Source organism: Denticeps clupeoides, chromosome 9 (genome assembly GCF_900700375.1).
Source record: "Denticeps clupeoides chromosome 9, fDenClu1.1, whole genome shotgun sequence".
Taxonomy (NCBI): Eukaryota; Metazoa; Chordata; class Actinopteri; order Clupeiformes; family Denticipitidae; genus Denticeps; species Denticeps clupeoides.
In genome coordinates this window covers 7,073,457-7,087,750 of record NC_041715.1, presented here as the reverse complement: position 1 = coordinate 7,087,750, position 14,294 = coordinate 7,073,457, and the positions used below count along the sequence as shown (strand labels likewise).

The following is a 14,294-nucleotide window of genomic DNA, read 5'->3' as shown; positions in this document are numbered from 1 at the left end:
CCGAATCTTCGGAGTAGGTTCACTCAAAAGACTCGTTCACCGAGTCAATGAATCGTTCGGTGCTTGGCAGGCCCGGGTGGCTAGTTGGGAGGACCGGGACGTTTCCCGTTGTCTGAGCCGCATGGACCGGTGTTCTCTCCCTTTTTTTTTTTTTTTTGCAGTTCATTTTCGACGTTGGTTATGGGTTGATCGCGTACGCTGCTACCCCTCCACTGTCGGCTCTTTTTTTTTGTTGTTTTTTTTTTGCAATTCGACATACATTCATAGAAGTTCGCTGGATTTTCTCTTACTCGTTTGACGAAAACATCGAAATCTCTACTTTCACGAAGTCGTCGCTTTTTTTGCGCTTTTGACGGTGTGGGACGTTTCAAAATAAAAGTACCAACTGGAAAGACGGGCAACAGTTTAATTTAGATTAATTCGTTCTAATTAGCCTCTACTAGGGTTAGCTAATTATAGCTAATTTTTGCTATTGGTTTATTTAAGTAAAATAATGTCGAAGACAAAAGCTGCTCAGTTTTTCATTTTTTGAGTATATCTACACCAGCAGTAAAATGTACTGCGATGCAAGGGTGGCGCCACCTAAAATGTGGCCCAGGGCTCCAAATTTGTTTGTGGGCTGCAGCAACATGTGTGTAAGTTCACAGACATTCGAGACCTTGTGAAGTCGAGAGGTTTTTGTTTTAATGAGCAAGAGAGCATAGTGTGAAGTTCTATGGATGTCTGTCAAATACAGACCTGCTCTGAAGGGTGGGAAGTAGAAAGTGTAGTTAATAGAATGAAGACTGAACACTTATTTGAACATTTCTGATTCTGGTATTGTTGAAAAGGATGTGTTGTAAAGAATAACGTTGGAGATGTGCCTCGTGTTGAAATTTGCATTGAATTGGAATCGTTTTAGAAAAAGACACTGAATTACAAGGCTTTACAGAACAGTGAACTATTGTAGTCATAATGTGAAAGGTTATAAGTGACATGATTGTAATAAGAACAGGTCATGATCTAAAGTGGGCTGGCCTGAGGTGGCCCTGGTGCTTGGTGGGACGAGCCTGCGACTCAGATATTCCTGATCTGAGCGTGGCATGTTGTCCCCGTGTTCCTTTCCTGTTTGTAAGAAAAAACTCGTCTACAAATCACGTGCTGTGAGTGTCCCGTGGTGTGCTATTTAACTTGGGCTTCACCGAACGCATCCCCCACGGCACACTCACACCCCGACCATCTGAATGTTCACCGTTGTGGTGCGCTCATCTAAATCACCATCCTGGAATCTGTCACTGCTACACTGGTCATTGCAGAAATCCACGCACGATGCCGTTTGGCAGAATCCACAGCCACTATCCAGTGATGTCTGGGTCTCATGCTCCTACCATGCATCTGACAAACTCGTTTAAAAACCATGATGTTGATGTTGTGGCCGAGCAGTTTAGGAAGCGGCCCCGTAATCACAAGGTTGCCGGTTCGAATCCCGATCAGCCAAGGTGCCACTGAGCAAAGCACCGTCCCCACACGCTGCTCCCCGGGCGCCTGTCATGGCTGCCCACTGCCCACCAAGGTTAAAAGCAGACAAGCAATTTCCTTCGGGATTAAAAAAAGTTTCTAAAAAATAAATTAAAATCCCTGGCTCCTGCCTGATACAGCTGGCGAGGCTCAATCTCTTCTCTAACGTTTCGGGTTTTGTTAATCTGGAAACTAACTCTGTTAAAAGTACAGAACACAAGGATGCTGACAGCACAACCGAACTGAGAAACGAACGAATCGGTGGAGAAAGTGACTCGGTTCGGCGCGTTCCCCTAAACGAATCGTTCTTTCGAACGACTCGTTCGCGAACGACACAACACCCGTCTACAGCGGACGAACCGGGACACGGTCTGTCTGTGCAGGCGGAGGAACGTGTAATTCTTCTCCGGCGGCGCGGCCGACTCGTTAAAGGCGGCGAGTTCGCACCCATTTCGACTCGACGCCGACATCGCAGCGGAAGTGGGACGAAAAGGGCGAAAACAACGGGAACGAGTGACGTCGTTGGCAAAAAAAAAAAAAAAGGGGGAGGAAGGGACGAAAACAACACCACCACCACCACCACCACCGGCGCCACGACGCAGCGCGTTTTCTCGGCAGAAGCGACCCCCCTCTCCACACTCTTTAGTTATGAGTCATGTGGTCGTCGACAGTTCGCACCGTCTGGACCAGCAGGTGAGTTCTGTTTCCCGTCAGGCTGCTCCGGCGATGGCGGAGCGTCATGTTTCACTGCGGAGCTGCGGCCAAGCGGCCCGTTTTTAGTTTTTTTTTTAAAAAGAAGCGCGCATTTCTCGCGCGGAGTTTCTGGACAAAACGAGGCGCTCCGGGTCGGTGTCGCACCAGAAAAGCGCGGACCGACGGGAGCTCTGCAGCGCTTTAGTCTGACGTCTGCTGCGAGCCGAGGCCTGGCCTCATAAGGACCGGAGCTGATGGGCCCCCCCCCGTCTGACGTCAGAGACACGTGACTGTTTATAATGGCCACGTGATGTTTGTTTGAAAGACACTGATTCCTGCGAGTCGATATTCCCGATACACACACACACACACAAAATAATAATCTTTTATTATTATTATTATTTTTAAATAATAAAAACCTCCCACAGTTTGCTGCACTAGACCTGAACCCAGCAGATGTACAGGGCGGCGGAACCGGCAGTAAGTACATTCAGGGGTAAAGAATACGTGCATGTCCAGTAAACGCATGTCACGTCTTGGTGACGCTCTCTTCTCCCAAATTTTCTCTCCCGCAGGACGTTACATTCCACCCCACCTGCGAAACAAGGAAGCTTCCAAAAATGGTGAGTGCGCTGGGCGTGATGGACTAATCCGAGCCTTCAGTCTCGCTCAATTGTCATTACTGTAGCTTCTGTCGAAATAAAAAAAATGGGCGAAATGTGTAAACTGGCAGTTTTTTACGTGTAGTTTGGGTTGAGATCAGACCTACTGAGCTCTCAGCATCAGCATGTGTTACTACAGACTAAATCTTTTTATTTATTTTGCCTGAATTTGAGCCCCAAATGCCTGGCCTGTAATGTAAAGTTTAATTGAGGAGAACGTAACATCCACTCTCTTTTCTGTTCTTCCACATGGGCCATAAAGTCTAATGTAAAAAGAAAAAAAAAAATTATAGTTCTTTTTGTTGTCCTCAGATCCCTAGTAAAGGTGAGATTAGTCCTCACATCAAAAGTCACTAGTTATTATTTTAAACAATTTCAGTCACACGTTGCCCACTAAACTTTGTCAATTGACATGAATAAAACCAATTAGCTTGCGCGTGTGATTTTGAGGAGTGAACGACCCATGCGTCTCCCTTTAAAAACACAGAAGTAGTGGCGTTGCAGATCCTGCCGTCTGCACCAGAGTTCGTGTCTGACTGAGATGTGTTTTCGTCTTCCACAGCAGGAAGTGCTTTTACTTCTGCTAGACAGAGTGCTTTTTCAGTGCCACCAATAAGGAACTGTAAGTCTGTCCTGCCGACGTTTGCTGAGGCTGCTCTGCATTCCCCCACCAAAAAAAAAAAAAACAAGTTAATCGCTATTTAATTCTATAAGGCAATTTTAGCCTCTGCATAAAGCGGCATGTAGAAAATCCGGCGTGGAGTGTATCATGCGGACCAGTTCGGAAATGCATGCGGGTCTACTAGTTGCACCAGAAGTGCACATATGATGCACCGCACTGCCAAAGCATTCACCACTCAACATTACAGGATGTATTAAACCACACGTCCATTCCTCAATCTCAACTGTGTTGAATGCGCAGGCAACACTGGCTGTAGCTGTACACATTTTTATTCTTTTATAGTCATTGTGGTTTCCTTTTTAACTGAAGAATTTTTATGTTCCTTTTTAGCTTCAGGTCATAGTTTGCAAAAAACTTGCGCCAAACATAGCTAACAGATTGTTTTTTGCTAATTTGCAAGCTTAGGCAGTGTTATGTGCACAACATGCATTTCTGGAGCAACTTGGCTATGTTGGTAATTCAACGTAAGCACATAAGAAACCCCAGACGGGCTGGGTGCTCTAGATCTAATAGCACACCGTGCATCTAGATGTTGGAAAAATGTGTGTAGAGATATTGGCTTGTGTTCCTGAAGAGGCTCGTTTATCCTAGCGAAACAAAAATGTCTCCCAAGTTTCTTCCAAACAGCCCCCAAACACTTGGCAACATGACCGAAACCCCAGACAGAGAAATGACTGTACTGCTGGATGGGATGACTGTAGAACTGGTAACTATGAAAATCGAACCCAAAGGCCTTTTTTTTTTTTTTTTTTTTAATTTTTTGAAGTGCACTGTACTTTTGCTCAGGTTACTCAAGATTTACCACCCAGGAGTTTTCCTGTTATCAGAGCTACGGTGCCGATTGGCCAGACTCTTGTGGTATTACCTGGACCGCTGCATGGATTTTTTAATCTGCGCGCCTTCCGCCCACACCGGCTCGCGCTGGCTTCACTCCAGCGTCTGCTTACTTCTTTATTTATAAGAGCTGTGTTGGCACGGAATATGGAAAATGCTTGTTGGCCATTTACTCTCTGCCTAAAACCTATTCACTGATGCATGTTTCTGAGACGCGGTGTTTCTAATACTTCTGAACACTTGCTAACCTGTGAATTTGAATAATTATCCGTAAGAGCCATGACCTGTGAACTCAATCGCTCATTACTAATTTTTCTAATCGTGACGAAGATTTCCTGCGACTATTTTAAGGTTTAAAGCAGTGTGTCCGTTGTGACATGCATCACAACTATATTTCCCTAATTTAGAGAAGAAAATGTGGTCAAAACCAATGTTCAAATAATACATACAGCTGCAAGAAACGCTGTGCAGAACCTTTTGAAGTGGGTATGTGTGCTTGAGCATTCGATTGGTCGTTAATAGCCCTCTACATCATGACATTTCATTGCAACAATTTGAATAAAGAATTGGAATGCGTGTAGAGCATTTTTGCGGAGGGGGAAGAAAAGCGAGGAATTGGATTTGTATCCCTCTGACCAGATGAAACAAAATGGCTTTGTGTTGCATTTCTCCACCATTTGGCATGCTCGGTTTGAGCATTTTAAGACCTATAACAAACAAGCAAGTCAGCATGCATTGAAAACAAAATGTGTGTGTGTGTGTGTGTGTGTGGGTGGGTTTGTATGTGGGTTTGATGAGCAACAGGCCGACCCTGGTCTCAAGAGGGCAACAAGGCGGCGGCGGCGAGTTCCTTGCCCAGTAATGATAGTGGGTTTCCTGTGCGGCTGATTTTTGAGACGATGAAACCCAGTCAGCTCTGACCGTCGGGATTCGGCGCAGAAATCATGGAAGATATTCCACCCCTCTGTTTCTCTTTTAGAGACCACAACTCCTTGTTGTTCTTCATGTTCCAATTATTCAGCTGAGGCACGGCGTAGGTTTTACCCTAACACAAAGTTAGAGTGACTGGAGATGGAGACCCGATGTCTTCTGATGAATGACATGCTGATTTTGAGCCATTTAGGATGAGCTCAGATGCCTTTTGAGGATTAGACGAGATCAGATTCGAGCTGTCCCCTCTCTGTCCCCTCCAGTTCCTCCTCCTCGGTCTCATAGCAGTCTGACCTCAGACGGAAACGAGGACACTGCCAGCGTCCTCAGCTGGGCAGATCGCTGTGGTAAATGTCCAAACGTGGCATGGGGTGGTGCCTTTTATGCAGATTTTTCTTTTGTCTGTTCTTGAGGAGTGTTCGCGCAACCAAAGGTTGAAAGATTGTTCTTTAGGCAGCTTGATCGGTTTGGATTTGACTCTTTGTCCTCTGTGTTGGTGTAAGATGGTTGTAGTGTAGCATGCCAAAGCTTTGCTTCATTTGTTCTGTTTCTCCTTGTTTGTCGGCCATGCCGCAGCACTAGGAACTTTGGTTGAACCGGTTTGCTGACAATCTCCCATCATGCCTTTTTCCAGCAGGGACCGGTGTCTCGCTCTTCACCTCTAATCCTAATGAGTACAGAAAAAAACGGCAATCTGATCCTTTTGATTGCAAATACTTGGCAAACAATTTGAACAGATTTGACAGTCTGTTGGATTTCCGTGTGTCACAGTTTATTGATGCTTAGAGCTCATCTTCATCATCGGCTCTCATTCCCTTTCTTATCCTCTCCAAGACTCTCCTGGATGGGACGGTGGACGCAGCAACGGCTTTGTGAATGGTTACCATGACAACCGGATGAATGGAGACCGGAACAGCTTTGGGCGTGGCCTGCCTCGCAATGACAGAGGTGGTCGTGGCGGTTTCCGGGGCAACCGGGGAGGTTCATTTACTCAGCCACTTCACAGTTCAGGTGAAATTCATACACTTAATACAGATTAAACCTCATTGGCTAATTAAGGCCAAACTAAAGAACACCCGTTGCCAATCTTCCTACACTGGCATATGATTGTGACCAAAAAGATGGTGGTTGGAACGCTGTAGCCACCAGAGATGTCTACACCAGCTTTGGAGGACGTTCTGACAGAGGGAAGTCTGCTTTCTTCAATGACAGAGGAGCAGGGACAAGACCAAGGTAATCAACAAAAATCTGCTTTATGACCAACATGGTATAAAATGCCTAAAAGCCACAAGATGTACAGATATCTGTTACCACTCCAGAATATTAGTTAAAATGGATATCACTACAGGAGCTTCAAAGAGATCATCTTCATCAGTTGAACTGTAGCTAGTCTCCAACTGCAATGCAGTCTTATGTGATGGGGCAAAAACAGAAGATATTTTGTGGCATCTGTTTGTGATCGGTGTGTTTTTGATGTGACAGGTTTGAATGTGGAGGCTTCAGCACTGCGGGAAACACCCGTTGGGTGGAGGAATCCAGAGATGAGGAGGACTGGTCCAAACCCTTGTCCCCCAATGAGCGTCTGGAGCTGTGAGTTGAGACATGTGGCAACCTCGTCTTCTCCCAGCCCTCATTGTTGCGGCATCACCCTCCCTCTCTCCCTCTTATTAGCGAGCTGTTCTCTGGCAGCAACACCGGGATTAACTTTGAGAAATATGATGACATTCCCGTGGAGGCCACTGGCAGCAACTCCCCTCCCCACATTGAGAGCGTGAGTGTCTTGACCTTTTCACAGCTGCAGTAGTTACAGGGACAGTCCCACCTATGTGTCTTGCTCAGGGACACAATTTTAGTAAGTGGGGTTTGAACCTGGTACTGTGAAATTAAGTTCCTCTTTTTGTTCTTCTGCCTCTCCAGTTCCATGATGTAGATATGGGTGAGATCATAATGGGCAACATCACGCTCAGCCGCTACACACGGCCAACGCCCGTGCAGAAGTACGCCATTCCCATCATCAAGGCCCAACGCGACCTGATGGCTTGTGCCCAGACAGGTGGGCGACGTGCTGCGTTCCTCGGCCCGCCGATATGTGTTGTGCTGAAGCAGCAGCAGCACTCGTCGTGAAGGCCTGGTTTGTCTGAGTGTGTGTTTTATTATTCATGGCCCTCTGCGTTTGGCCAGGTTCTGGGAAGACTGCAGCCTTTCTGCTGCCCGTGCTGAGTCAGATTTACACTGAAGGACCTGGAGAGGCTCTGCAGGCTGCCAAGGCCAGTGCCCAGGTACCACGCCTGAAGCACCTCAGTGACCTCCACAAGTCTGCGCAGGACATGGCTCAGAAAACAGCGTGTATATAAGGGTTAAAGCACAGTAAAAGAAGTTCTGTCAAAATATCTCTAACATTCTGCAGTGTCCCATGGGAAATGATTAGTCTGTATTCAACCTGTATACTGACAGTCAGTGGGGAATTCTAGTCTTAACTCAGTTGGTGCATGTAATAGGCGTCGACTGTTTGTATGCAAAACAATCTAGCGCCGCGCTAGGCTACGAAAAACAATTTTCTTAATGTGCAAAACCGATTGAAACGTGTATCTATTTATTCTTTAAGCAGGACAACGGAAAATACGGGCGGCGTAAGCAGTACCCCCTCTCTCTGGTTCTGGCCCCTACCAGAGAGCTGGCTCTCCAGATCTACGACGAAGCGAGGAAGGTAGGTTCCGGCGGCCTTGGAGCCGCCCAGAACAACCCCACAACACTGCTCCCGCCCACCACCCCCACCCTTTGCTTTTGGTTTTTTGTTTTCCGCTGAAAGCCGAGCTGTGAATGGTGCCTTTTGTTTCCAGTTTGCCTACCGCTCCAGGGTGCGCCCGTGCGTGGTGTATGGTGGCGCGGACATCGGTCAGCAAATCCGTGACCTGGAGAGGGGCTGCCACCTGCTGGTCGCCACACCCGGTCGCTTGGTAGACATGATGGAGCGGGGAAAGATTGGCCTGGACTACTGCAAGTGAGTCTTGTCAATTATTAGAATAATTTATTATTCGGAAAATTCATCTTTGGAAAGTGCTGTAGTCTGGGTGTTTTTTTTTTTCTTCATAATTTCATAATTTCCTTTTTCAAGATACCTGGTCCTGGATGAAGCTGACCGGATGCTGGATATGGGCTTTGAGCCTCAGATCAGACGCATTGTGGAGCAGGACACCATGCCTCAAAAAGGCATCCGGCACACCATGATGTTCAGTGCCACCTTCCCCAAAGAGATTCAGGTGCATAGGCCATGTATATGGTACAGTATATGGCAAGCATCACTCACCGGCCACTTTATATCCTCCTTTATATAATATGTACTGTTGTTTTCATCAATAAAAATTATGATGAAATAATGCCACATGACCAGCATTTACGTTGCATCTCGTGTCGTCTTAATCACGTCAGAAAGGGTTAAAAAACCTCCTGCGTCTACCCAAATGTGAGAATCAGCTAAATGATACAGTCCAACAGTGGTCCTAATAAATTTGGTTTGAGTTCTCTAATAAAGTGGCCAGTGAGCATATGCGTTGATCTGATGTGATCGGAGCGTGTTTATATACTCTTGCATTGGTCTCCATAGCTTCAGGTCTAATTTTGTGTCTTCAGATCCTGGCCCGTGACTTCCTGGAGGAATACATCTTCCTGGCCGTGGGCCGCGTGGGCTCCACCTCTGAGAACATCACCCAGAAGGTGGTGTGGGTGGAGGAGAGTGACAAGCGCTCTTTCCTCCTGGACCTGCTCAATGCCACAGGTAAAGGCTGATAGATCTGTACAATTCCCCACTCAGGAACACAATTCATGCATCATGTCTGGTTTTTGTGGAACCCTTCTTATGTTGTGAAGGTTCAATGTTTGTTGCAGAATTGGGTTTGGTTCTTTAAAAAACTTTCAGATATATGTAGATTTTCCTCATTTAGAATTCCATAATTTACTGGAACTACTTCTGTAATGACGTAAGAAACATGGCAGAAAGTGCTGCAGCATGATGCTACTGAACCAGTCGAGACATTCCTTTTACTGGGAGGTTTGGTTCTGTTTGAAGTCATTCCCAGTGAGGTTCAGGAAATTACAAGCGAAGCCCCAGAGAGACCTGGTAAGTGGGCGCTTCTTCAGAAAGTTCCCCAAAACCTCCATTTCCCATGTTGCCTGCTTTTTTTTTTGGGAAGGGGGTTCTGTCTTGTGGCATGATGCAGATGTTTCTAGATCTTTCAGTACTGCAGTGAGCTCCAGTACAGTACTCATCACAATATTGCCTCCCCTCCCCTTCCTTGTCTCCATCCTGGTTGTTGGGAGTAGTCACCATGTAGACTGAAGCCGGGGGAGGGTTGTCTCCTGAGCCTGTATCTCGGAAGCTCAGACTGTGACCACGATGCACAGATTAGATACCTGAAGCCATCGCTGGCCTCAGTGCTGTAATTAAATGCTGAAATTGTAACCCTTATTCAAACATAAAGGATGACAACCTATCTACTTGGCTCAGATGTGCAGTCTCCATGGTTACCAGCACCCAACACGCTAAGCCCAACATTGGAATGGAACGATGCTTGGCTCAGCTCATGCTCCGCGGCTCACCATGGCAACCCAGAACCGTGCAGGAAATGCACACGGATGCATTTCGTAAGGACAGTTTCCATGCCAACATGTTGGTACTCTGAGGATGCTCTTCCTCACTCGTTCCCCTCCTGTTCCCCTCACTGCTGCACCCGTGAACAGAACACCATGTAGAGCCTCCTGTGACAAACATTGAACCCGAAAATATAACCGTTTGGCACGTTCCCTTCTGCATCTGCATCTTTTTACGTTGAGACGGAACCAGCTTGACTTGAGTTGGATGCAGAACTGCAGATTTTTGGTGAATATGCAGCCTTCCCCTGATGCGTCTCCTCTGTTTGCAGGCAAGGACTCCCTCACGCTGGTGTTTGTGGAGACCAAGAAAGGCGCAGATGCCCTGGAGGACTTCCTCTACCGTGAGGGCTATGCCTGTACCAGTATCCATGGCGACCGCTCTCAGAGGGACCGCGAAGAGGCGCTCCACCAATTCCGCTCTGGGCGCTGCCCCATTATGGTTGCTACAGCAGTATGTAGCAATCATGTCACTCTCCATTCCCATTATTCCTTAAAATCTGCCTATTTTGTGTAAATCAGCATCAACTTAAATATAATTCATCATTGATTGACATCCACATCTGGATCTGGCATATCGGCATTAAAATTAAATATAACACAAACATAAATATTATTTATTGTTGACCAACCACATTTAGGGAGTAAAAACTTCCATGTATTCTGTAACGTTCCAAGCATGAGAATTGAACATTTGTGTGCTACCCTCACCGCGACTTCATCTCTCTTCAGGTGGCTGCCCGTGGACTGGACATCTCCAACGTGAAACATGTGATTAACTTTGACCTGCCCAGTGACATCGAAGAGTATGTTCACCGCATCGGGCGCACTGGCCGTGTTGGAAACCTTGGTGAGTCGACTGGGAAGCATTTCAACATCGGAAGGTTCTGAACCGAGAGTGAATCCTCACGATTGGAACGATGTGCAGGTCTGGCCACGTCCTTCTACAACGACAAGAACAACAACATCACCAAGGACCTGCTGGACATCCTGGTGGAGTCGAAACAGGAAGTGCCATCCTGGCTGGAGAGCCTGGCCTACGAGCATCAGCACAAGAGTAGCAGCCGCGGACGCTCCAAGAGGTGAAGCTTCATACGCTGTTCACGCGGGTCATGCTACTTCGCAGAGGTCTGCTCAACAACTCTTGCTCCTTTTGTGCAGGTTCTCTGGTGGATTTGGAGCCAGAGATTACCGTCAGATGCCGGGTGGTGGAAGTAATTTTGGCAACCGTGGAACTCGCAGCATGGGCGTCCATGGAGGAAACCGAGGTTTTGGCGGAAATAAAGGTTGTTTTCCTTTGGTCACATTTGCTTTTTGAATGAGTTGGACATCTTTGTGTTCATGTGACCCTTGTTCCTTGTTTCTCAGTAGGCTTTGGAAGCTTTGGTAACGACGGCTACAGCGGAAACTACGGCGGGAGTTACGGTGGAACCTACACCCAGGTGGATTGGTGGGGTAACTAGACGTGCGTCGACTGCAGCGGGTCACCATGCCAAACTAGCTGAAAAGTGGAAACCACATGTTAACATAGCCAGACTGTAACCCCATACCCCACCCCACCCCACCCAACCCCACCTCCCGCCCCGCGTAGCTTCACAAACTCGCAGTGCATTACTCGCAGCTGGGATTCTCCAAGGGCCGGAGCGTCACAAACATGGATGCCGACATGCACGTCTGACCCAGCACCGGACCTGGATGTCGACATACACATCAGACGTAGAATCTGGGGACTTAAGTTTTCAACTGCACCCCAACCCCCAAAAAAAAATACTAAGGCAAACCTGAAGATCATTTGTATGTTAATGTTCTGTGCCTTTTAAAACTTAGACAAGATTCTATTGATTTTTCTTTCTTTCGGTGTTCTGTCATAACAGCAAAATGAGCTCGGGCATGGAGCTCGGTTCCGTTTTCTAGTCCTCAAGACGTTCATCAAACCTTGGCTCAGAGGGCGTGACGTGGTTGAGTCACGGCTCCATTCGAATATTCAAATTGTCCCAGGGATATTATGTAAGCCTACAGAATAGGCCAACTCGTCAAACCATCTAGAGAAAACTAGATTTTTTTTTTTTTTTTTGTGAAGGTGGTGGAGGATTTTTCTTGTGTATGGCAACTGTGTTGTAAGGATGAAGAGTTCTCTTTTAAAAATGTAATATTTTCTTCTTTTGCTCACTCTATCCTGGGTAGGCACCTCACGAGGATACAGTAATACTCTGCAAGGTCATTCCAGTTGTGATCTTAATATTTAGGACAAAACAGGCATAAACTGGAGTGTCTGGACGCGCGGACGCCACAGTTCAGATTTCTAACAAAATATAACGATGCTGGATGGAATAACGTGTTACTCCACTACATATAATTGACTCGAAAGTGTTACGGCAGCTAGTAAGCATCATGGGCTAGCCACTGAGAGTGGGCAGCGTTTTTTGTTTAATTGTTTTTACTTGAAACATTTTTGGATGGTGTCTGTATACGGGGGGGAGGAGAAAACCGAAATGTTTCGTTACTAAACAAAAAATGCCTGCCATATCGATAAGTGATGTTCATTCAAAAAAAACAAACAAAAAAAAAGGACCACAGCACCGGAGCGGCTCTGAGCTCAGCCACGGCCGCTGCGGTCTCACACGCATGCTAGTGTTTTGTTTTTTGGTCAAGGAGATAAAAGACAAAAACGAATTCAATCGCAGGCTTTACCTTTTATTTTCAAAGATTTTTTTTTATTGTCTCTCTCTCTTTTTTTTTTTTTTTTTTTCCCAAGCTGCGTTGGAGGCATGGCTCCTTAATTTATTCGTTTGTTTGAGTCCCCGCCCGATAGAACCAGCAGTACCACGGGGAGGGTATAGAGAGCTGATAAGGGTCAGGCTCAGAAAGCACCGCAGACCGCAATTCAATTTTTTATTTCTCTATCTTCTGACCCCTCAAAGATGGGCGGTTCTTCCTCCCACTGGTCCGTTAGTGTCGGCCTTTCCGACACGAACCACAGCCCTGGCCTGAGGTCCAGAGTCCCGCCTTCCTCGTACAGAGTAGGGCACCCGGAGAGGAGGAGAAAATGGGCATTTAACTTCTTAAGTGCAATAGATTTCTTCTCAAGCGAGTTGTGCCTTGCCTTTTTTTTAATAAATAAAAAGAGGAAAAAACAAAAAACATGAAGTTGAAATGCTGATGCACTGGCAGTATTGAGTACTTAACTGAATGGTGCTACTTCAGTAAAGGTGTAGGCCTATGTGTGCCGTGCCCATCAAGTTTTATTGCACATGTAATGTTTTTTATAAGTGTCTTGAGTGCGTGTCCTCCAACTTCCAAAAGATTTGTGTGGAGATCGTGAAAAACGCAGCTTGTTTACAAAAGGGGGAAAGGGTTCTCGACGCTTAACCAGGACTTATTTGGGACCAGGGGAAGTAGCAGTGGGGAATTTAGCTATTTGCACACAGATTTCTAGATTCTACTTTAGCTGCTAGTTTTGTGTAATTTATTGAGCATTTTTCTGAGAAATATTTATTTTTATAAGCCTCAAAGTGATTCTTTGAAAGTTACAAGAAACTTGACCAAAAGACCATACAAAAACACTGGCACTTGAATGTTGAATGTCACCTGTATGCATGGAATTTATATATTTCGGGGTAGTGTGAGCTTTTTCATGTTTAAATCACATTGGACTCGGTCAGTATCCTTAGCTGTCCAAGGCTTTTTTTTAAAGGCCGTACGTTTCTGTCGAAATGACAAAATTGGCCCCAGACTTTCTAAAATGGGGGAGGGACAACCTGCCAAGGTTTGGAATTAAGTTACCAAACAGATTATCAATTTCCTAAAATGGATCAGTGTAAAAGTGTCCAGATTCTCCAAAAAGATGCTTTGTTTTACTTCTTTCTTTCTTTTTTTTTTTTTTTTTTTCTTCTTTTAAACAAAAAAAGAAAGATTGATTTTGGTGTTTTTTTTTTTTTTTTTTTTCGGTGAATGTCTGGCACATGGCAATCTTCAACATGTGGTTCTTCTCTTATTATTGCATTTGAATATACAGTGCCTCTGCAGTCGCTTCTCTCAGGAGCGTTTAGCGAGTTTCAGCTCCAGCAATAAACAGGCAGTTGCAACACTGAACTGAACGTCCTTGTAGAAGATGGGTTATAAAAAAAAAAGACCCCAAAAGAAACACACACAAAGCTCGCTGAATGTCCTGAGGGGAAAGGCCAGAGCTCTTTTAGATTTAGGGTTTGCTTTCCTTGGTAGTTTAGATGCTGATTCACTGCATGAGAGGACTCGGCTGTGTGTTTATTGTATGGTTTTACCAAAATAAAAGTTTGAAATGCAAATTAACACACAATGTTAAGCATGATTTTTATTTATGCCCTAAAACT

General features: G+C 45.8%; 1 protein-coding gene across 10 annotated transcripts; it reads left to right on the top strand.

The window, feature by feature from the left end:
• The first annotated feature begins 1,819 nt into the window (after positions 1 to 1,819).
• On the top strand, positions 1,820 to 14,253 carry ddx3xa (DEAD-box helicase 3 X-linked a). 10 transcript variants are annotated; one of them, XM_028991950.1, is made up of 22 exons: positions 1,820 to 2,190; positions 2,619 to 2,670; positions 2,766 to 2,813; positions 3,415 to 3,474; positions 4,148 to 4,240; positions 4,321 to 4,392; positions 5,562 to 5,645; positions 6,133 to 6,309; positions 6,420 to 6,531; positions 6,781 to 6,888; positions 6,970 to 7,069; positions 7,216 to 7,351; positions 7,480 to 7,577; positions 7,907 to 8,005; positions 8,139 to 8,299; positions 8,414 to 8,558; positions 8,929 to 9,073; positions 10,218 to 10,399; positions 10,678 to 10,795; positions 10,874 to 11,027; positions 11,107 to 11,231; positions 11,314 to 14,253. In XM_028991950.1, exons 1-22 carry the CDS (start codon positions 2,146 to 2,148, stop codon positions 11,406 to 11,408), a joined length of 2,409 nt encoding a protein of 802 aa, XP_028847783.1. In that variant the 5' UTR covers positions 1,820 to 2,145; the 3' UTR covers positions 11,409 to 14,253. The 10 variants fall into 10 exon arrangements, with proteins under 10 accessions (XP_028847783.1, XP_028847782.1, XP_028847781.1 ...); XM_028991949.1 differs by having other exon boundaries at positions 7,904 to 8,005; positions 11,317 to 14,253; XM_028991948.1 differs by having other exon boundaries at positions 7,904 to 8,005.
• The last annotated feature ends 41 nt before the right edge of the window (positions 14,254 to 14,294 follow it).

Bases quoted from the DNA above. Each gene is read 5' to 3' on its own strand.
- ddx3xa (XM_028991948.1), top strand. From the start codon at position 2,146: ATGAGTCATGTGGTCGTCGACAGTTCGCACCGTCTGGACCAGCAG. The intron at 8,300-8,413 runs GTGAGTCTTGTC...TCCTTTTTCAAG, and splicing joins ATTGGCCTGGACTACTGCAA to ATACCTGGTCCTGGATGAAG. The intron at 9,074-10,217 runs GTAAAGGCTGAT...CTCTGTTTGCAG, and splicing joins GGACCTGCTCAATGCCACAG to GCAAGGACTCCCTCACGCTG.